The 24209-nt window shown below is 41.6% G+C and overlaps 1 protein-coding gene across 1 annotated transcript; it reads right to left on the reverse strand.

Moving 5' to 3' along the window:
- Positions 1–559: 559 nt before the first annotated feature.
- Positions 560–9254, reverse strand: KLF6 (KLF transcription factor 6). The gene is made up of 4 exons (XM_014872269.2): positions 8804–9254; positions 5368–5941; positions 3527–3650; positions 560–3100 (listed from the first exon to the last, which is right to left on the reverse strand). Exons 1-4 carry the CDS (start codon positions 8903–8905, stop codon positions 3049–3051), a joined length of 852 nt encoding a protein of 283 aa, XP_014727755.1. The 5' UTR covers positions 8906–9254; the 3' UTR covers positions 560–3048.
- Positions 9255–24209: the final 14955 nt, after the last annotated feature.

A 24209-nucleotide genomic window follows, 5' to 3' on the forward strand; every position in this document is an offset into this window, starting at 1 on the left:
ATATGGAAGAGCTTCTAGTTTCTACTGCCAAAATTATTTTCCCAACAGGGCTCGTCTTCCACAAAGTGACCTGACCCAAAGGTGTTTGCACCCGTGACCAGGTGTGACTCAAGACAAAGCAGCAACATAGTACTTGACATTGTTTGGTGTGTAGAACTTGAGAGAGAAGAAAGATGAAAACAGACACGTGATGCTGATAAGAATTTCTTTTTATGTTATTCCAATAAAAAATACATTCATACAGAAATATAACAATCTTGCAAAAAACAATTTCAAATAAAATCTTGTAAAACAAAATTTTTACAAAAATCTTACAAAGAGATTCTTTAGATAACAGGGTGCTTCAAAAACAAAAAAAGAAATTTCACTAATAGAAACTTTTTCTTCTTAAATTTCAAGCAAAAATGTTTTATTTTTTTTATTTTTCAGCTTGATTGAGGCTCAGTTATCACCTGAACAAAATGTACTTGCTTATTAAGAAAATTACAGGCATTTGACATATGGCACACAGCCCCACCCCATCTGATGGTATTTCACAATTGAGACAAGCCAGTGCAAGTTGTTTTTTGTTTGGTTGTTTTTTTTTTTTTTTTTTTTATGTTTGGGGTTGGTTGGTTTGTTTGTTTTTGCTTTTTTTTTGTTTGTTTGTTTTTTTGTTGTTTTTTTAATTTTTTTGTTTATAAGAATTACGGCTAAGCCAAGGACAATGCAAACAAGGAGTTAAAAATACAACAAAACCCAATCATTAATAGAAATCCATTTTCTGGAAAATTTTGTCTGTTTGGGGGAAGAAAACAAAAAAGTGCATTTTCAGGCAATTTAAACCAAAAATGAAATGAGAATGATTTAAGCCTGTGTGTTCCATAGAACCAGATCACTTGCATATACTTTTTTTAAACCACTTATCTACATACATTTCCAGGAAGATATATCAAAATATTAGCAGAGTAAGCAAGACTGATAATTAATAGTAAAAGAAACAGGTCACATGTTTCATTGCATCGACTGTAGTGAGCTGGTTTAAAAAAAAAAACAAAACAAAACAAAACTGGTTTTGGACAGACTATTCCTACTCTAGGAAAAAACAGTCTTTATTTTAGCTGAACTATGTAAAATTAGAGCTCAACCACCACAACGACTAGCTCACTCACAGGTCCTCCAGTAAGTTGGAAGGCCAAAACTCGAGTGTACTTCTTCTGCACACAGCTAATATTCTTTCAGCATGCCAATATTCGGTTCATATCATTCTTAAATGGCCACAGATACGCTATTCCAGACAACCTAATAACTACAAAACACAGTCAGCAGTCTGAGAAGGACTGAATGCCAACAAAGCCTTTAGCATACCATTAAGCTAAAGGTAAAGCCTCTAAAAATGCTAAATTTTAATTAACTGTATCTTTCATTTCTTTGTTTTCTTAATGACCATATTGCGGGGGGGAAAGGGGAAGAGGGAATATTTTGATGGGCTGTGGCATTTTCTAGCTATGTGTTCTAATTCTTTTCCTTTTAAAAAAAATATTTATATATTATCTATATATATACACACATACACAGACTGTACACACAAATATACATACACAATTATTTTTCTGCCCACTTTTAAAAAAAAAGTAATATAGTTTCTTTCTGTATGACCAACAGATAGCTAGATATATAGATGTGAAACTTGTGCCTTTTAAGCAAATACATCTTTTAATACTTCTGTATCTTTAATATGTATGAAAACTTGACATATTAAGTACAGTTGGGGTGTGTATATACACAGTTGTTGTGCAAGGTCAATATAAAAAAAGTCTCAAGGTGGCAGAACTGGTCAGGTATTCAGTTGGCATATGCATTATACTGTAACACAGTCAAATTGTCTAAAGTTAAACAAATACTGTACTGACATGAATGACTTTTCTCTATATTTGTCTTTGTGAAGGAGGACCCTGGAAGTAACCTTTTTTTCCCCTCATATTATACATTTGATACAGTACAATGCCAGGTGAAAAGAGAGCCTTAATAAAGCATGCATCACCCATACCCCTGTATAAGACCCCCTGCAAGAGAAGGTCACTTGCATAAGGCACCATTATTAAGGTCAACAGTGCATTAACAGCTAGAAAACCAGAAGTTAGTCCTCAAGGCATAAATAAGAGAAAAATTAGCTGCATGAGAAAAATCAGTTTCTAACCAATAGTGGTTTTATCCACCCAACAAAAAAATTATTCATGTTCCATACATTATGTAACATTAGACCAATTGTATTTTAGCTGCTCTTAACTGGAATCAAAACTGCAGTCCTGATTAAAGAATGGAAAAGCATATAGTTCCCCAGAACCATGCAATAACCTTTGTATTATAATGAAAAGTTATAGTTGTGTTACATTTGTAAATACACAGCTTATACAATGGATTACAAATGAGCTCTGTAGCAAGTAAAACAAGCTACTTGACACATTGCACGTTTAATAGCTGCACCAGACACCTAAAGCTCCTCTCACACAGGAACAGGGAGGTTTCCCCATTTCCATTCTGGCATCCTGACTCTTTTTATTCCCCCCTTTCCCCCTCTCAGGTTTTCCCTCTAAAAAGGTGCAGACACCCCTCCCCCCACCCCTAGGAAATGATTGGTGGTCGTCCCATCTCACAAGATATTCCTCACATACAAGACATTCAGACTATTTTTTTTCTCTTACAGTTATAAAACAACCACAAGAAAAAAAATGTGCCTCAGCATACAGTCATCAAGAGATCCTCATCGCATACAGTCGCCCAATCATTAACATTCTCAGTGCACATGCTCACGGCAAAGGCTTAGGAGCCACTCAGAAGGTTAGATACCAGTGTATGAGTCCAGGAAACCCCAAACATCACGCACCGCGGTTGCTATGCCGTTCTTACATGACTTATTAGCCCTCAAAAGACCTTCAGGGAAGTGAGGTCCTGGAGGCAACTGGGTAGGGTGCAAAATGGCATGCTTTGGCTGGAACACGCATCCCTCCGCTCAAGGCTCTTCAACCTTGACGCCTCTTAGCCCGCAGGATTCACCTCTTGACCCATTCAGAGGTGTCTCTTCATGTGAAGGGCCAGGTGGTCAGACCTGGAAAAACACCTGCAAGGCAAGAGCGAGGCTGGCGTTAGCCCACGGCCGCCGGCACGCGCGACACAACGCGACACGCGGGGCTGAGGCACCTCCCCTCGCTGTGCCGCTCCAAAACACGGCTGCTGGAGGAGGGAGCTGGCATTCCTGGGATACACAGCGGTGCTCAAGGTGTCTGTGGGCACCCAGGAGCTCTGCAGATGGGTGGTAACTCTGAGGACTTCTCAACATTCGTCTGCAAGATCGGGCTACAAACCTCTTCCCCAACGATTAGGAAAATGGAAGGGTTTTTCTAGCCTAAATATGCAATAGTTCCTTAAAGCTACCAGACATGGTGGTGTTCCCAAATAATTCCTCCACAAGTGAAAAGCAGCCCAGACTGGCTTTCCAACAAGCATTAAAAATAACTATTTAAAAGGGTGCATTTCAATCACATACCTGTCACAGTGACTACATTTAAAAGGCTTGGCACCAGTGTGCTTTCTGAAGTGTCTGGTTAATTCATCACTTCTTGCAAAACGCCACTCACACCCTTCCCATGAACATCTGTAAGGCTTTTCCCCTACAAAGAAAGCAGATTACACGTTAGTCATGACTTCATTCAAAGACAGGTGCTATCATTTTCTATGTAAACCTCCTTCGCTCCTCCCAAGACAATTTTATTTAACCTATCTGAATGCTTCAGAACACGTAAGCAAAGAAGGCTCACAAAATTCATCCACATGATTCCTACTTATCTTGCTGCAACAGCACATCAAATAATCTCCTTCTTATGAAATATAATAAAGAAAAAAAAAAGTGATTAAACAGGCTCCCAGGAAACAAAGGAGTCCAGTCCTCTACCATTCTTGTTCATCTGTAATGGCAGGCTTACTCCCAAACAGGTACCATTCACCTCATAAAGGTGATTAAAGACAGCATAGCTAGGCTCCAAAATGCAATTAGGCTACTGTATTGCATCAAAGTCCTTTGTCACTCACTCATCTGCATAACATGCAACCTCCTTTCTGCTGAGCCACTTATTCTTGGAAAAGCCTCCATACCACTTTGAACATTGCTATTTCAGCATTCAAGAAATACCACTTCCATTCACAGGAACGCTCTCAACCAGACAGCACCAGAACACCAGCTCTGCAATACTTCTGAGCCTGGCAGCTATTTATGTCTGCTCAACAGCCACGGTTTCAGGGGAAATTGTTTTTTTCTCTTGAAATAATCCTGTTTTATCTGACTTCTGCACGACAATGGGAGCATCCGAGCTTGCTCAGACTTCCCATAAAAGCCACAAAATGCTGAGCTCATGAGTCAAAATAGAATCTTTTCCTTGAATTCTCTTTCCCACATTTTAGGGAAAAAAACCCCAAAAAACCAGTAATTCATATAGGTGTGTGGATTGGTACACCAAGAACACCATGCCAGTTCCTTACATTAAGCCATGAGTACTGAGCCAAGGCACAGCTCTACACATCTAACTGCTGCCATGAAGAGATGTCAAATAATAATGCTCAAACAAGCACATCAGCAGGCTACTTCAACCATAAAATATTTATAAAAGCCCTGAAGTGTCTATCTTCCTCACTTTCTTTCCCAATAACACACAGGATTGATATTTTTAGTTCAGGTTTCATAACAATAAAATGCTGTTGCTCAGTAATTTGGGATCAAATTATACAGTAGACTGTACATTTTTAAGTCCAATTGGGCAGATGTGTCAGAAGGACAACAGCACACTCTGGCTTTCCAAGATTTGTTGCTGATAACAATGGCATGCATAAGTGTTAAAAATGAGTTACAAATATAGCTATACTTAATATAATCAAGGCCTTGGTATGTCTGATAAAACAGACCTGATGCAGACTGAAACATAAAAACAAGCTCTTACAATATTTAAAGATCTGACTGATTTTTGGATATACATTCATATTTTCTAGCAAAAAAAGTCGTAGCTCCATTTTGCTTTAAAAATAATCATCAGGAAAGGCCTGGCACCTATTTTGGCTGGACCTTTGCTCCTGAAGACCGTGTGCTGCTGCAGCTTCCCAACCACTGCCTGCTTAGACAAGTGGCTCCTGTTTGCTATGGCAGCAGCCTAATCCACCAGCTCACGAAGAGAATGAGGAAGTGATGTCGTCCATGCTGGTAAACCTCTGCTGCTATTACATCATCTCTCCAAACCTGGGCTACCACCCAGAGATTGAGTAAGGCTGTGACACCACCGCACCACCAAGGGGTATTCCCTACAGCAGTTGCCAGCTCCTAATAAGCATAGGGTTACTAACCTGTATGAGTGCGCTGATGTGCTTTCAGATGTGAACTTTTGGTGTAAACTTTCCTGCAGCCGTTGAAGTGACACCTGTGAACGCGCCTCCGGCCGTCTGGCGAGGTGTCACCAGTGGAGGGTGTACCTTTTTCTGCAGTCTTTCCAGTGGTACCGGTACGGATTTTCCCCGGTGAATGCAACTCACCCGGCGTACAATTCCATATCTGGGAAGAAGGCTCCTTGCTCAGCTCAGGAGACGAAGGGGGAGTGGAAGTGACAGATGAACTCAAGTTTCCTGAACTGGCTAAAACATCACTTATAGGGTCAGAGGTAAACTTTGTCGTGGGCGAGAGCTCCTCAGAGCTGTCTGAAGATTCGCTGCTCACGTCAGAATTCAAACTGTTGGTCTCTAAGTTCTGACTAGCAAGATTGTCCTCTTTTGGGACACATGTATTCTTCAGTTCAGATTCCTCCTTTTTCTCACGTGCCAGAATAATTTTGGTCCAGAGATCCTCTTGGCTATCAAATTTGATTTCAGATGCAGAAACATAACAGGGTTCACTCTGAAGATACCGTTCCAGCTCCAAACATGTCTAGGTGAAAGAGAAGGAAGAAGAAAAGAGAAAAGTTACAGGCCTGCTTAAAAATAAACCAAATCATTTTGCACTTCAAAAAGCATGCAGGAATGTTGTACGTTCGATTTGAGGTTTCTGAGTTCAAAACAAATTAAAGGCTCCTCAAACCGTAACTAGGTGACTGTTACGATGAAAAGAAATCAGTTTTTGAGACCTGGGCAGGAGTTCAAACACACAGCTGAAGGTGCAAGTCAGCTTTGGTTTCCAAAATAGCATTCTAATGACTCAGTTAAATTATCATCACTCTCATCATAAAATCTGTGTTTTCAGCAGTTGATGTTGAAAAGGACCATAGAGAACCATAACATAAAACTACACTCTTGCACCTTGCCTAATTTCAAGTTGTTTTTTATCTCTCTCACACAAACACGAGGCTGAAAAGATCCAACTGAATACAATGTGCTCTGACACGCATTTAAAACCCAAACCCTGTGTCAGAAAACAAAGCCACATTTCAGCATAGCTGCAGAGCTGCCGGCCTGTCTTCTGGGGACATCAATGGAGCAGCAGACATCCTCCCATTTCCTGTGCATGAGAACACAGCACACTCGACTTTCAAAGAATGTCATTTCCAAGTGCACTGGCATGCACACCACATCACTCAAACTGCTCCCATGCGTGTTCAGAGGAACATGGAGAACTTCAACAACAGAGGAGAGGGAAGGAAAAAAGTTCCAGAATAGAAATGTCCTGTTCTATAGGATGCAAAATGGGAAATTACTCTGAGGTCCTGCTGGGAGTCCCACAATGAACAAGAACTTTATCTACTGGCCAAGAGTGCAACTGTATGAGTCATCTCTTTCTTTCACGCAATGCCAAAGGAGACTTCCTTTAAAAACCATGACCATCTGCCAAGAAAGTACTCTGCAAATGTACATGTAACAGTACATGGACAACTTCCCCCCCAACCACATTTCCCTGGACTCCATGAAAGAAAACAAAACAAAAAACAAAACCACCCTAAATGGGTGAAACTGTGGGTTTCAATTTCATTTCACCCTTCTGACTTTCTAGCCATTTTTCAGAGAACAGGAAAAAAAAAAAAAAAAAAAAAAGAAAAAAAAAGAACGTGAACTGTTATGGCAACAAGCTGATGTTTCGGGATTATTCTTTCCACTATAGGAAACGATCCATATGGAAGCTTTACACAGAAAACGGACACACCAAGTTTCCAACCCAAACACTACTTATTTTAGCAAGATCATGTTTTCCAAGCCCGGTAGCAAAACCCGGTCCCAAATGCCACACATTCCCCTCAGAGCCCCTTTCCATCTGCCCATGAGCAGAGCCGCCATGGGAGCAGCCTCCTTTCTCCCCCAGCACTGCTCCAGTAAACTGGGTCACATGCTCTGGTCAGGCTCGGAGTGTAGGCAAAAATTGGACAGAAAAATCAGAACCACAAACAACCCCCAAAACCAAACCCACTGTTGCACACGGTATTTATGTATCTGTCTGTATACTTCGGGAACTGGGTTGTAATTCTGTTAAAAACAAGAAGGGCTTCTACAGGGACAGCACAATACTGCTTTGATTTTCCGTGAAAACAAGCAAAAAAAAGCATTTATTAAGATCTTGTTAAACTTTCATATTCCCGGCTAATTTAAATTCCTCATTAGGTAGATTAGTAATGGGGAGCAGAGTGAAGCTCTCCGAGTTTAAATGCCTCTGAAGGCTACTGGGAACGAGGGCTGGCGCTTCGCCAAGAGCCCGAATGCCTGAAGGAAACTACTTAGCTCCATTTCAATCACGTACTATGGAGCTGCCGCTCTGAAAGGGGAGCGGGGGGGAGGGAGAAAAAAAAAAAAAAAAGTCATTGCATACAATTAGTAGGCATGTGAAGGTTGTAACACTTTGGATTTCAGCCTTCTGGGAAAGGCTCCTTCGTCCTTCTGCAAAGGCAGCAGGTATCGGGTCGGCGGGCCGGGCTGAGCAGCGAGCGGAGCGCCGGCCCCGCTGCCCCGCGGGGCTGTCAGACCCTGCATCCCGCTGCTCGCAGCTCGGCGAGGAGAGAGAGGGGGGGAAAAAAACGGGCCAAAAAATATGTCCATTAAAGGGAAGAAGCCTCCGTTCTTCTCCCTTCCCGGCCACGGCAATTAGCACAAGGGGATCGCTGTCATATGACTGACAACTCACGGACTCGACAAAGCTCCCTGCGCTGGGAACAGCCACGCTCTGTACATGTACACACACATGCACACACACAGACGTGTGTGCCGACACTCCTGGAGGGCTTTTTCCCCGTCTTCGCCAGGATCAAAACCAATAATAGTATACATTTGCAGGAAAAAAAAGAATTAAACAAAAGAAAACAAAACAAAAAAAAAAAATAAAACGGGGGTGGGGGGAGAAAGCATAAACCCACAGCACAGGGCGCAAAGCAGCCCTTGGCCAAGGCAGGGAGCTCGGATGACAAGACCCAGCTGTGGAGTCTGGACCTGGTACAAGCGCAAAACTTTTGCCAGGACTCGGTGTGGAGCGAGCGGCGGCTCGGCGCGGCTGCGGAGCGGAGCGGCCGCGGGCGCTGACAGCCCCCGGCAGCGCCGGCCGTAAACAACGAGGGACGGGGATGCGCAGCTCCTTCCATCCGCCTCGGGACTGTTCCCCCCAGACAGCCGTCCGCTCAAAGCCGAAACACCTGCTTCAAAACATCGCTACACATTTGTGCTGAATTCTCCCCAAACTCCTCGCTGACACTTGGGCTTGATTTTTTTTTTTTTTTGCCTTTTTTTTTTTTCTTTTTCTTTCTTAAATCCGCTTATCCTTTAATACGGCTTTAAAAAAATCCCCGACAACAACAACAACATCGACATCCTCGTTTACCTGTTGCCAATATTCCTCCAGGGACGGCAAGGCTGAGAAGTAACCCGTGTCGTGCACAATCTGGAGTTCCTGGAAGATGCTGCACATTGGGAGAACATCCATGTCTCAAGTTGCAACAACAAAGTCAGTGCTGGTTACCAAAAATACAGATGCCTCCTTTATGTGCAGGGGTTGCGGGGTGTGTGCGGGGGGGTGTTAACCTCTGCTCTCAGTTTCCAAGTTCCCCCCCCCCTTCCTCCAGAGATGAAAAAAAAAGCAAAAAAAAAAAATTGTATATATAGAGATGTATATTAATTCCTTGAGGAGCTCGGGGAGGAAAAAAGACCCAAAGTTTCATGCAAAGTTTAATCGCACAGCAGGGCAGGACGTCTCCCGGGGCGGGCGCGCGGCTGTCCCCCCTCCCGCGGCCGGCGGACCTGGCGCAGGAGCGGCCCCAATATTTGCAAACACGGCGCGGACTCTGCGAGCGGAGCCCCCCGCAAAACTTCCCTATTCAAAGCTCTGCCCGGCCGCGCCGCCGCCCCGCCCCCGCGCCCGCCCCCGCCCCGCGTGATCCCGGCGCGCCGCCCGCCGCCGCCGCCCAATCCCCGCCGCGCGCCCCGCGACCCGCGTGCCGATGACGTCAGAGCCGCCCAATCGCCGCGCGGCAGACATCGCGGCTCCTCCTGGCGTGACCGAGCCCGGCCGTGACGGCTCCCGCCATTGGCCCGATTCGAAATTCGCCCCCTCCTGATTGGCCGCCTCGGCGGCAGGCTATTTTTAGCAGGGTATATAAAGCGGGGAAGCAGCGGCTGCTTTTTTCCGAAGGGGCGGTGTGCGCGCGCGGGGCGGCCGCGCGGGGGAGGGGAGCGGCGAGCGCGCGGCGCTGCCGGCGGCGGCCGTGGGGAGCGCTGCGGAGCCGGGCCGGGGCTGAGCCGGGCCGAGCCGTCGTGTCCCGGCTGAGCGGCGTACCCCTGACCCCCCCTGGGCCTGAGCAGGGTACCCGTGACCCCTCTGGGCTTGAGTAGGGCTGTCCCGGCTGAGCGGGGTACCCGTGACCCCTCTGGGCTTGAGCAGGGCTGTCCCGGCTGACCGGCGTACCCGTGACCCCTCTGGGCTTGAGCAGGGACGAGCCGTCGTGTCCCGGCTGACCGGGGTACCCGTGACCGCCCCCCCGGGCCTGAGCAGGGTATCCATGACCCCTCCAGGCCTGTGCAGGGATGTCCTATTGTGTCCCGTCTGTCCGGAGTACCCGTGAACTCCTGGGCCTGAGCAGGAGTGTCCCAAGTGACCGGGGTAACCGTGACCCCTCTCGGGGCTGTGCAGGGATGTCCCATTGTGTCCCATCTGTCCAGGGTACCCGTGACCCCCCAGGCCTATGCCAGGATGCCCCAGCTGACCAGGGTAACCGTGACCCCTCAGGCCTGTGCTGGGATGCCCTGGCTGACCATGGTTTAGATACTCGTGACCCCGCTCGGGGCTGTGCAGGGCTGTCCCCTCTGACCGGCATAATCGTGGCCCCCCTACAGCACCTTCCCCTTGAAGCTGCCAAGCAACACCCACAGGTTCTGCAGGTCCCCTGGGTTGTGCTTTCCCGTGGGCAAGGGGGTTTGAATGTTTCTGTCCTTCCTTTGTCCCCTGAGGGACAGCTGGGGAGGCCTCAATGACACCTTGGAGCAGGGGCTGAGTCCCAAAGCACATCTGGATGATGGTCCTGGAGCTTCTCACGTAGAGAGATCTTTGCATGGACAAACACCAAAGCAGATGGTCCTGGCTAGCACCATCTGACATTGCTTCTTTCAATTCCACCTAAGCACAGATAGTTATTTGTGTTGATGGAGTGTCAGCTTTTTTAAGACCAGACTTGTCAATGATATTAATGTCTTACTATAATTTAAGAAACTGCGGTCATTCGCTTTCCAAAGGAGTGTCCAGTATGTGGAACAAACAGTCTTAATGTGTTAATTTATTTATTTATTAAAGGACTTCTAATTTTCTGCTGATGTTTCCATTGTAATCTCAGCTTAATTCTTTCCATTTCCCCACTTTTCTCTGTAACTGTTGCTGGTTGGCTACAAATGGTAACTGAAGTGTTTAATGTGCATTTCTTCTGCCTACTGTCTTCTGTGAGCTGGTGATTGCAGATGTGAAAATGTTGGTCCAACTTTCCATCCCTGGGCCCCTCATAAACTATTAATATGGTGATTCCTTAAACAAACAACTGGTATTCATGGTTGGTTTTCCTGTGTCTATGGAAAAAAACAAGTGTAAGGTCAATAAGAACATTATTTCATGTTTAGAAAAGCAAGGCGATGCTGAAAACTCAAAACATCTAAATCCAGATGATTATGCATACTTGGTTGAATCAGTAATTCTTTAGTTGGTTTCACATGGCCAAACATGTAAATATATATCCAAAATTGCCTTGCAGGCAGCAGATAGTGCAGGTAGTTTTGTGTGTCTACTTGTGGCCAAAACTAGATCCTTTTTCTGAAGAAAACTGCAGAAGGAAAAAAATAAGGGCCCTCTTAAGTAGATGGATTATACACCTTACTTGAGCCTACTTTTAGTTCTGTGGAGTAAAATATTTTTTGCCTGAAATGTGGTGTGGGCTCCAGTCAAATATAACCTGGTAACATAACTCTGGGAATCATTAGTGTTTTTTTTAACTGACCAGCTCCCTGTTTAGACAAGATTTTATTTTCAAACATAGTGACAGTAAATGCAAGTATCTGCTCTTTCTATTTTACACTTGCCCCCTTTTTAGCTGTGTGTCATGTCAGAGAAATCTGGGCTTGTCAGAGGCTGGATGAGGTTGGCTCTGCCCACGTGGAGTTGGAGGCATAAGAATCTTATTTTGTATGGGCAGCATTTCCCAGTGAAGGACAACTGGAAGTAGCAGATGTAAATTGATGGAGATGCAAAGGTCCTTTAATGAAATGCCTCTTTACTTTAATAAGTAAGGTTTTCTGCACTGCTATCAGTCTGTGGTTGGTTGAGTGGGATGAAGAATCCTCTGTAGGAAAAAATGAACCGAATCAAAGAAAACTGTAGCACAGATGTGACTATTGTGCAGTAAAAACTGTTTAAGTCATATTCTAATTAAATACTAGCTTTCATTAGGCAATTATCAATGGGCAAAAGAAAATTGACATATGTGCCACTGGATGAGTTAGTTCTAGATTGCAACTATACTAAGAAATTTTAATTTCAAATATAAAAAAGCATCAATAGAACTAAAGGTAAAACCCAGATAAGAAAGAATGGATAAGAAAACAGAGTGAAGAAAACAGACAAAGTGTTTTTACCCGGTATGTATTTAATCAGGAATTAAAATGAAATGGTGAGTCAAAAACATGCTGTGGTTTAGGAGACTGCTCTGTGGAACACAAGCTGAAGAGAAACTACTGGCGCTAATAGCAGTCATGTGTTACGAGGGGATGGCTGGTGAGTTGAAGGGAATTTATTGTAGTCTGTGGAGGATAATAAACATTAGGACAAATTTTAATAGGCCCCAAAATGCAAGAAAATGAAAGAATGAGCTAGTGAAGATACTTGAAGATATAATTTAGTCCCTAATGACTTTCTTCAAGCTATACAAAGCAGTTAAGTTTCAAATATCCATTTTATACTACTGGAATTTTTTCCATCATTAGCCAGGCTAGAATTTACCTTGAAAGCCTTAAAAGAAAACATGTTCTAACTTTAAAAAATCCAAAGCAAAATCAGGCAGTCCCTCGGGACTACACAACTTTATTTAGATGTGCCAACCAAGGACAAAGACCCTGATTTAGAGCAGAGGCCTCTTCATTTATGTATGTGAAGTGTGTGTACTGACTGGGCAGTGGTAGTGAGTTAGGAAGGAATACAAGCTACCAAGTTCCTTGGATGATTTTCTTGTCACTGCTGTACACTTAGTTCATGGTGGATGCCCTTGATTACATAGAGGTAGTCACAGACTTGCTTCCAATTCTGTAAATGTTGCCAGTGTTTTTAACTCTGTATGATCAATACCACTTTAAAAAGTAGCAAAAATCAGTTGAAATTATATAGGTTTGCTCCAAATGTCAGAGCTTTGTCTGTAAAGTTTCACAATGGGTTTTAAATAGGACTGTCCACAATTTAGAAGCAGCCAATTTACCACTTTAAGGCTGCTGATTTACAAATATGTGCAGGAAATAAAGCCCTACGTGCCTTTTTTTTTTTCTTTTTTCTTCCCCTTTTCCTTTTGCTTCATTAATTTCAGTAAGGTTCTGTCTGAAAAGCTTTATTGCCACATTACATACCCCACCACTTCTCCGTAGTAACCACTTTTGTCAGGAATGGTAGACTGTTCCTGGAAAATCTGCTCTCCGAAGTAGCAGGTGACAGACGGTATTTTCCAGGTGGGCTGAGCTCCACATGAGGCAGGGGGAGCACCTGTTCTGTTCTTAGAATATTCATGCGTTTTTAGAGGACACATCAACTTGGTCTGCATTGTATTCAGTGCTGAGAGTATAAGGAGGAGAAAACTTCCTGGAAATGGTTCATGTACAGCCAGATGCAGGGAGGTTAGATGAAATAGGAAGGAATAGATAGCTTTTGGTTTGGTTAGGATGAATGGACTTTATTTGGGAAAGAAAGAGAGAGAGGGTGTCAAGCATTGACATGAAAGCATTGTTAGATAGCAGAAAACACTACTCGAAACTATCTGCTTCCAAGGTGGCAAGTTGCTAAATCGAAAACTAGCACGCAATGTGATTCTACCACAGATAAAGTAAATGCTCTTTGAGGATATATAAATAGAACTGTAATGAGTAGGCAAGCAAGTGGGGTGATTCCTGATCTGTCACTCTGGCAGAGTTAGAGACTTATGTTTCAGACCATAAACTAGACTAAAACTAGAAAAAGGTAAATTAATTTAAAAGACATAATGATAAAAATACAGTAAGGAAGAATTTAGATAAATATGTCCTGAACTTGTTCAACAGACACAGAAAATAGAAGAGGTGATGTGTTTCCCTACAAATACTGGTAAAAAATTAACCAGAATGGAGGGGGAAATATGGTTGTCATTAGCTAATGTGAACAGAACATGAATCAATGACCCTCAACTGAGTCAGAGGTGGTGTGCTGAGTGGTTTTTGTCATTCTGGTTTGTTGGTTTTTATTTATTTTCCTCTTCAGAGAGAACCCACAGCTATGTAATTTCTACAGTTTATCTGCTACAGAGCCTTGTAGTTCATGCTTTTAAACTCCTGCTTTCACTTTGATTCTCCTAGGTGTGCCTAAACACATCTGAAGTGAGTGAGAAGGTAGCACTCTGGGAACTTGTCTGTGATTCCCATCAGCACCCAGAAACAGCATGAGAACAAAAGGTGTCAACAGACGATCCTTTTTCAGGCAGATGTATTGAAGAATGTCTTCCTTAAGTGTCCGTACTCTTACCTTGAAGGCAATTACATTTTCCATTTCCATAACTGCACTGGAAAGGTGATTCTGTCTCTTGCTGCTGTAGTTACCCATGACAATCCTGCAGTGGCCTAGTTGCAAACAGGTTATTAAATCTGTTTTCTCATGTAGCCTTGTTGTCTTTATGTTTTAAATAGGTCTTTTTTTCCTCCCCGATGCTTAGCTGCTGGACTTATTTATGAACAAAACATACATTCACTCTTCAGCTCTTTCTTCTGTGGCTGTATTAGGACAGAATTAGACCTTATTTCCACAAGAGGCTCAGTTAAAGTTTGCTTAATAGCACACAAAAGTATTAGTAATAGGAGTTAAAAGTACTGATTGAATGAGAACTTCATGGGTTTTAATATAACAAATATCATGTATGGTTTTCTAATGTATTTAAAAGCACTCATCCTGTATAGGGCAAATAAAAATTGAACTTATAAAAAATTAACAGTTTTCATTTTTGTGAGATCTGAACTTTAAGATTACTACTTTTCTAGCAGTGCACAAAATCTTCCATGATGTAAAAAATCTTCTATTCTCAAAAAAAAAAAAAAAAAAAAAAAAAAAAAAAAAAAAAAAAAGAGAGAGATGAGTTAGCCTTCCAGACCCTTCTTTGTAAATACGAGTAACCTGTATAACGAAAAGCACACATTCTTTACAAAGCATCTTTACGAAAGATGGGGTTTAGGGTGAGCAGCCTCATAATTAGCAGATTGGAACAACGGGGGCTTGTCTGACAAGTTCCTTGCTTTTAGAAAGTTTACTGACTGCTTCTCCAGGTGGAAGAGCAGAATTTGCTATGATTAATGATTTAAAAAGGAGCTTGAACTAAGAAAAAAATAAAACACCTGTGTCACTGGGTGTTTTTTCGTTTTCATATGACCGGATTTTAGGTTTTGCTGCTGCTAATTAGTGAGCATTATTTAACAGAGCATTAAGCTGGGAAACTTAATTCAGACCAATTTTGGAAGCTGTGAGAAAAGGAACCCAATAAGAACCAGTCATTTTGTGAAGCGAGAGACTGGAGAACTAATGACTGTTAAAAATAGCTGGGCTGTCTCACTAGCTGCTTGTAAGGCTTAGTAAAAGTACATAGAATTAGATTGTAGCTGCAAACTTTCATAGGAGAATGCAAGGAAGTATTTCTAAGCAGTGATGCCAATTAGACACAGGGCTGGCTGGCCGGGGTGGTTGTGAAACTGCCTTTTCTGGGAATTAGTCATGGCAAGACTAGACAAGGAGTTTTGTGGAAACCTCAGCCAAGAACTGCAGACCTTTGCTTGGAATGAGCTACATGGCCCAGGATAGCTTTTCCAGCTCGTAACATCTCTGCTCTGACTTCACGGTGAAGTGCATTGTATGGGTTGTAAGTTTTGTAAAGGGTTTTAAGGGCTTCCCTATGTCACAGTACTCTTTTCTGTGGTGAATGGGCGGTAAAAAAAATGCCTATTGCTGTATCAATAGCGAGCTTTTATCTTAACAGGGTATGGGGATGAATCTTCTGCCCCGGAAACTTGATTTTCCATAGCACAGGAGAGCATTCTCATTGTGTTGCTCCTTATGAAAATGGGGAGTCAGTGCTGATTCACCCACCCCCAATTAACTGCAAAATTAGATACAGGGTCTCATATGCACATGTCCATAGTACATATTTGAGAGAAAAATGAACTGTGGCCTTCTTTGGGACACAAGGAAATAAACATAGTCATTAAAGAGTCAGCACCGTTACCAAATAGTGAACCTTTACTCACTGTTCCCACCTATTGTTATTTGAAATACCCCATTTCCTGTTTTCCATAACTCTTGCCAATAGTCAGGATTCAGATCTCATTTACATCAGAGTAACTCTGGTAGCTTTGGGACATCAACAGGGAAAAGGAAGTGAAAAGCAAATGACTATGATGAAGTAACCCTGAGTTTCCACTGAAGTGCTCAGGGTTTAGTCCCAGTCAGTGCTAGAGCTCAGCCTGGCGTGTAGGAATTCAGGGAAATTGCTGTTTGCTGTGTAAGCCCCCGTCAATACACTCACACTGTTGTCATTTACTGCTATTGTGCACTAGGATGATGACAAAAATAAAATAAAGATACTCTGTACATGTCTGAGATGAATGGGCATATATAGCATATAAACACACATAATAGCTAGTTACTTTTGCGTTCATGGAGGCTTCTTGGGTCCTCATTGTGAGACTGTGAAGTCATAAGAAAATTTTAAATGACTGCGTAAAAAGTATTTTTCCTGAGTTTTTATATTTCAGCCTGGTTAGAGAAAAAAGAAACAAACGAAAAAATTTCACCCTCCCTCCCCTAAAAACCAAAACAAAAACCACCAAACAAACAAACAAACAAAACCCAAACAAAGACTCAACCAACAAAAAAACCCACCCTTTGTCAAACTGTGGGAGAAAGGATTTTTTATCTGAATTCCATAACAAGGAAGCAGAAACATACATGTAACAGGAGCATCAGACCCACAAGGATACCTCTCAACTCTCAGTCGTTTTCCTCTGCACAGATATTTATTGAAAATGTTGATGCCAGGAAAGCATTGTGAATTCTTGGTTAGTATTATGTCTGGGTCTCAGTTCTCTAACTGTACAGAAAGGATACTACTTCCTTCCTTCACTCTATGCCAAATGTAAACTCTGGCCCAAAATCACAAAGAGCCAAGAAATGAACTTAGATCTTCTGAGTCCTAATCCAGGCTTGATATCATAAACTCATCTTTCATTTGCTTTTGAATAACAACCAAAAGGTTAGCCTTATTCCTATACATTTACAACCTGATGGAACTCTTATCTGTGGTGGTCACTGTATATCCTGCTGGCAATTTCACAGCCTTTTAAAGCCTTTTCCTCCTGAATGCTTTTTTCTTTCCCCAGGAGATAGACAGCTTCCTTCAAGACTTCTCCTGTCTTCTTTGGTGGTGTGTGTTGTGTGATCTTCACCTGACGAAGAAATCATCTGTGATTATGTTTTAATTGCATGTCGATGTTCTCTGCCTTCCTTGCCTGTTATTTGCATCTAATCTCTCTCCCTCAAAAATATTAAACTTTTTTTAGAAGACGTCCTAGAAGTTTTCTGTCAAATAAAAGTGTTTTGTTTTAAATGAGCCCTTTTTTGAGTTTAAATACTCAAGGCAACTTGCTTTTTTGTAGGGACAAAAAATTAAGTTAGTAAGCATACAGAGAAGCCAAAATAACAATTAAGTTAGTAAGCACACAGAGAAGCCAAAATCTTTCTTTCTTGATCTTTTCCATTCTCTTGCAGTTTAGGAAATTTGTTTGAGTGAAGATTTTGTAAAATCTCATTTGACATTCATTTGGAAATTATGAATTTCAGAGGCAAGATAGAAATCAAAAGTTGTATTCAAAGCAAATACATTGTCTTGTTGTTTTAACTGGAGGGAAAAAAAATTGACCACCTGATCTTTTTGGTATAATCTGATTTAATAGGCAATCACACTTTTGTTTTATAGAATGCTGATGTACCTTTGACGTAATTGTGCATATGTATTGTAAATTTGAATGTAAATGTTCTAATTTTAATAGAAATAAGAAGTGCTTTCTCATTTTTTTTAAATGTCATCATTATGAATGTGTTCAGTACAGTAAAACCTTTTTGAGTTTTTCTGATTTTTGGGTCTTGTCCACTTGGAAACTAATCCATGAAAATGAACGTGGAAATACTTTGATCAAAACATTACACACATGAAAATTATTAGACACCCATCTTGCACATGTGAGTTGCTAAACATTTACACAGTGGTAACCCAAATTATGCAATAGTCAAGCAAATTGATATAAGATGCCTACAGAAGCAATCATGCTAGGAAAAAGGCATGAAATTTATACTTTTGTAGCTATTACTCTTCATTGCCTGTATTGTGATAACACCTAAGTGCATCATCAATGCTGAATGCCATTGGGCTACATATGGAAAGAACAAACACTAAGTGGCTGTCCCCATCCCAAAAGGATTAGTTAAACATGATTTTAATTAGGATTGATTGGTCCCTTTACAGAGTGTATTTCTGCCACTAACTATCTCAACACACAACATTTTAATTATGACTGAATTTTTCCCAGTTTCACGAGTAGCCCATCTCAGGGATGTCATTAGGGGGCAGGATGTAACATGGCAGTTTCCCATCTTTCAAAGGGTCCCAGCTGAGCTGAGTCATGTAGCAGTGGAGATGGAAAGGAGGAGTAGGAAGGGGCTGCTGCTGCAAAGCCTCGGGATCACGGCCCTGCCACTGGGTGAGCTGGTGATGCTCTGTGCTGCTGCATCTGAATGCTTGGCTTTTGATGGGAGCTGCTGGACTCAGGAGCTGTCTTGGAGGTCTCGTGGTGCCAGCAAGCTGTAAATGCATCCACACAACTAATCTCTTGCCTGACCAGCCTGTTTTTGGAAAAAGGATAACGGACAAAGCCGGGTAAAAGGGAGCTACACTGTTCCCAATTTGCAGACTAAGAGATCTGAAACACCAAAATTTTGTCTACACAGAGAGATTTACACTGCTGTGAGATTCTCAGTGGAAACGTTTCCTGCTCACTGACAAGCAATATCTGTGTCCAGATGAACAGATGGCTTTTGCTTCACTGTGACTCATGGCTGTTACAGGGTGGAAAGTCCTCTGAAGTAAGAGCTTTGGGGGTTTCTATCCTTTGCTCCTTTGTGCTGTTGCTGGGCCCAAAGCACTACGAAATTGCTCTCTAGCTTTTGGCTGATGTTCATAGTGTTATTTTTTAGTGATGTGGGCAGCAACTGTTGAAAAGGCCATGTTTCTTTTTGGGAGGTTGTCTCATCATTTAGAAGGGGATATGCCTCAACATGATCACAAGGGAGAAGTTGTAGAAGGAAAAAGAATAACTAGTCAGAGTGTTGTGGAGAGCAGTGAGGGAAGTGAAGCACAAAAATGTTGGGCATTCTCTTTGTTCAAAGGCGAGTAAAAACCTCTTATCTGAATGTTTAAAGACATGAGTGTACAATGGTGCATGTGTCCAGATAATTAAAATACCATCAATTCTCTGCCTCCAGCAACTGTAACTCAGAGCATGTTGTGTCTTGGCACTTTTGTAAAATATCGGACAATGCTATAGATGCTGCTACACAAATTAAAATGACACAAAAATCAAAAATTCAAAAAAATGCAATTAAATGTAAATAAGGTCTACTGGAGGTTTTTCTGAAATAGAAACACTGCTTGCTCAAGTAAAATTCCTTTTAATCCAGTAGCTTTCTATCTTCACAAATCCCTCTGGGATGAAAAGATGAGCCTTTGTGGCATGCTTGGAAGGTTAATGAATGTGGACTCTAAACACAGTCTCAGGAAATACTTCTTGCTGAAAATATTATATGGAAAGTGTTTAAAAAAGGGCGCTAGTACGAGCACTTCTGTGACTTATAACAATAGTTCTACACAGAGAATAAACATTATTTTTTATTAGCTACTTCCTATGCCATTGGAGCACAGTACTGTGAGTATCATCCACAAGTAAACAGCTCCTGCAAACACTAAACTCAGCTGGTTCCATGCAGTCCTGCTTTGTCAGAGAGCAGCATTCAGCAAGAGCTCTCAGAGCTGAATTACCACTGGGATAGCTTCAGGTAGAGGACCCAGAAGCAGGAGCTTAATCTGCACATTGCCAAAGGGCGAGACACCTGCCACAGCCTCTTCAGCCGGAATAAGTGGTTGTGCTTGTCTGGCCAAGGAAAGAGGTCCTTGCCAGGACTGTTACTGCATCCTGGGGTCCAGCAGTGGCTCAAAACACAAACCTCCCATCTCAGACTGTAACCCAAACCAGTCCTTTCCAGTCCAGTCCGTTGCTTCTGACAGTGTTTCCATGTTGTTTTATTTTTTTTTTTCAGTATTGAGACACATCCCTGTATCCATCATCCATGCTTCAGTCTTGAAATGGCATATGGAACATTCATTTTCGTACCAGGAGGCTGAAGTAGGACAGAGATAGATAAATACACAATATGTGTAATTCTTTTATCCATCATAATCTCAGTGGATATACTTTTATTTCAGTACAATTGCAATAGTACAGATGACTTATATAAAATCTCTAGAGCAACAGCCTCTTTATCAAATGACTTTTCTTTGAAAATTCTATATAATGGCAACTCTCAGTATGATATTTGATTACTTGTAAAATTCCCTTTTTGCCTAGCCCCTCAAAAGGTCTGCATGTGCCTGACTGCATCTGACAGTGACACAACTGCTAAAAAAAATTAACCTTTATTTTTAATTCTAAGGCCTTTTTCCTGGAGACGAATGAATAGGTGAAAATCTGAATTCTAACATGAAAATAAATAGGCCATGACTGGATGTTTACATTTGAGGAAATCCTGAAGTGGCAACCAGCTGGTCAAAAACTGCCCAAACCTGACACCAACACACCTGTGATACAAGAAAATATGAAGTTTCAGACCAGTATAATGAATTTTAAGAAGCCTGACAAGTAAAATTTAGGATTTATTTAGTGTATCTGTTGGATGTTGGTTTTAGTATTACAAGAGATAATTTGGATTCTTTTCAGGTTTCAATATTACCCCAATCAGATTAAAAATACAGAATTATGATCCTTCTGCTGTCTTCCCAAGAGACTTCTCTGGTGTCTAATTTAGATTTCATTAGGCTAGCATATATCATTAATTAGACATTTCACTGATAAAAGAATAGATTTTCTCTTATCAAGAGAAAATCAATAGATTTTTCTCGAGGGAACTCTGACAGATCTAATTTTCCTGGACTTCATGAAAGAATTTGAACTGATATTGCATGTAGAATTATTATTAATATTTCCATTCCATATCTTGGCAGGCACGAGAAGTAAAAATGTAGTGATGAAATATACTGGTGGCACAAAGCTGGGAGATGTTGTCAATACAGAGATGGATTATACTGTAGTACCACAGGAAAAGAAATAGCCTTGAGGACCGGGGTAATACCAACTGAAAGGGAAAGCCCGTCTAAGTTCAGGGTCATGCACTTATGTACCAAACCCAAGGATTTATTTTGCACTGTAGGAAATCTTCAGTTTGTCTTGACAGAAGAACAAATAGACCATTTAATCACTGATCAAGAAATCACCTGAGTCTCATCTGGTGGCAGGAAGGTAAATGAAGTTGTGGGGTGCAAAAGGCATTTCCAGGTACTAATGTATCTGTGCACGTTAGATACTAATGTGCAAAGTCCTAAGTTGTATTATGTCTGGAACCCTATATCTTACAGGAAATACACTGTATGAACAAGTGGCAGAGAAAGGTGACGTGGCCTAGAGAACTTTTTTTGAGAGAGAATGCTCATTTAGGCAAAGAGAGACTTTGTCCTCTAAATGAAGTGGAGGAAATATCAGAGAGGAAGAACATTAATAAACATGACAGGCAAAAGAAGAGTTGCATAGAAAGTAGTTATGCAAAGGTTCAGACAGGAAATGTATTTTGTTTATGTATTTTGTTTATGTATTTTGTTTAGACTGGGAGATCCTGTAGTAGGGGTAGTGGAATGAAAATCTCATTATTAGCAGTAAAAGAAGGCAGCCCTACTGGATCAAGTGAGTGGTGTATCACTTTCAGTATTCTCTGTTCAACTATTATAAAATTTAGGCAGAAATGCCAGAAATTCAACCTCAGAACTTTTGGTAATGAAGGATTAGATTCACATTCTCCATTTAAAATAACAAGGACAAAAGCCCAGTGGCAATATTTTTAGAGAGGGAGAGTTTGTGAGACTGTGTGCTTTCTGCAGTCTGTTCCTTAGTATCCAGAGCTGTTGGACTAGTGATGTTAGATATTACATCTGTGCCTTAAAAATATCTGTTCGTAGATCTGATGACCATTAATTTATTTTTTTTTTTTTTGTTTCTTCAGTGTTATTTTATCAATGGTTTTCTGTTTTAGGGGTTTAGACTCTATATGTGGGTATGTCCCTTCCACTCACCTCACATGTTGCAGTACTGAGCAGCAAAAATATTTACCCTTACTGGACTCTTGTGATTGCATGTGTCACTCCCGTGTCATTATGAAAATCCTCTACTATGGGACACTTTAAATATTAAGATATGTTTAGCTTCTTAGGCACAAAATATTATGTTTCTATAGCATAGAAACTAGTATTCTGATGCCATCACAAGTTCTTTAGTCACTAAGCAATATTTGAAACAAATAAATATGCGTTCAAATTTTAGTATACATAGCAGGCATATTTCAGCCTTTAAATAGGCTTTTTTGCCTTTTGAAGTAACCACTCAACTAGAGTTTGTTATCTCAGTTCTCACTTTCAAGCTCTATCAAAAAGCAAGGAGCAGTGGTGATTGCCTAGCAGCTGCACGGTACACAACAGGAAAGAAGGGAAGTTTAATGAAGTTTACAGTGCCCTTGTTTAAAAGACAGTCGAGGTTGTCCTTGTGTGAGTTTCAGATAGTGGAGCTGGAGGCAGATCTGAGTTGGCCCTTACTCACCTCTAACACACCTTAGTCTTTCAGACTCTCTCATGGGAGTGGATATTCCATTGTCTGGCATCTTCTCTTCAACAAGGCTGCTGTTGTTGTCAGGGTGACTGTTTTCCATCATCACTGGCATTTTGCCTGTACCTGCCACGTGTCCTTGGATGTCATGTTTCCTGTACAACTTTACTCCTAGAGCCATGGCTCCTATCCTTATTGTTTGTCAGTTTCAGTTAGTCATAAAGAACTCAGGAAATGTCTTTCTGGGAACCCCCAAATACTTTTAAAGGCCTGTTTGTTTGGGTTTTTTTAACTTTCCTCACTCATAGTTTGGTTTGGGGGGTTTTTTCTTAGATTTTACAAATAAGATTTGCTTTCCTCTTTTGTCTATAATATGTCTACAATATAATAATATGAACATTTCTCAAATCAAAGCTGCAAATACTTTCATAAATAGGCAGAAGTGTTTTCTGCCTTCACTTCTGTTAGTAGAATATCTCTGCTGCAATAATTTTAACAAGGAGTGCTTTGAATTTATTGAACTTATTCAAGAAGCACGTTTATGACCATTATAGTACTGTCTCGGCAGGCTCTCACTCTTCAGAGATGGAAACACATTACTGTTGTTAAGAACTGTGTACAGTGATTGCTGTTTCCCCATTTTGTGGCTAACAGGAAATATGTTTAAACTGCAGCATGAGAAATAGACGGCTCAGAAGAGGAATTGGAGCAGAAAAGCCTGTTGCATAAATGGTACAATTTTATAGTATTGAGTAAATGTTTATAATCAGCAGTGGTGAGTTTAGAATTCATGACAAAACTGCAAACATAGGAATTTTTTTTGTATCTTAAGGACAAAGATTAATAGTTGAAATCCTATTTGTACTGGCGAGAGATTCATGCTTGCAGTTGACATCCAGAGGTTCTGGTAGGTTCTGGACTCGTGGCTCATTGGTTAGACAATACTGAACACAATTCTAACCTTTTCCAGGCATACACAACCTCAGATCGCACTCACATTAAGAACTGAGGAAAGGGATGATTTGATGTCTTCAAAAGTCAGCTCAGTCCTGAGCTTTATTTGTCAATAGATCTCTCTGCACGTAGGCTGGGAAGGGTGAAGAATGTTTCTGAGTTTTCAGATTTGACAGTGCAGTGTAGCTGCATCCCAGCTCTCTGTTAGTATTCCTGTATCCTAGTTGAGCTGTGTTTTTGCTAGTGAACATTCCTGGGTCATGTTGAGCTTCTCATCCAACAATACCCCCAGGTGTCACTTCTGGGCTGCTCTCAAGCCATTCATCCCTCAGCCTGTGCTTGTCCTTTGGATTGCCCTGACCCACATGTAGAACCTTACACAGGAGAATGTTGAACTTCAGGAGGTTTCCATGGGCCCATCTCTCCAGCCTGTCCAGGTCCCTCTGGATGGCATCCCTTCCTTCCAGAGTGTGTACACCACACAGCTCGGTGTCAAACCTGCTCAGGGTGCACTGAGCCTGCTGTCCACGTCACCAACAGGGACATTAAGCACCAGT

Source organism: Sturnus vulgaris, chromosome 1 (assembly GCF_052056855.1).
Source record: "Sturnus vulgaris isolate bStuVul1 chromosome 1, bStuVul1.hap1, whole genome shotgun sequence".
NCBI classification, from domain to species: domain Eukaryota; kingdom Metazoa; phylum Chordata; class Aves; order Passeriformes; family Sturnidae; genus Sturnus; species Sturnus vulgaris.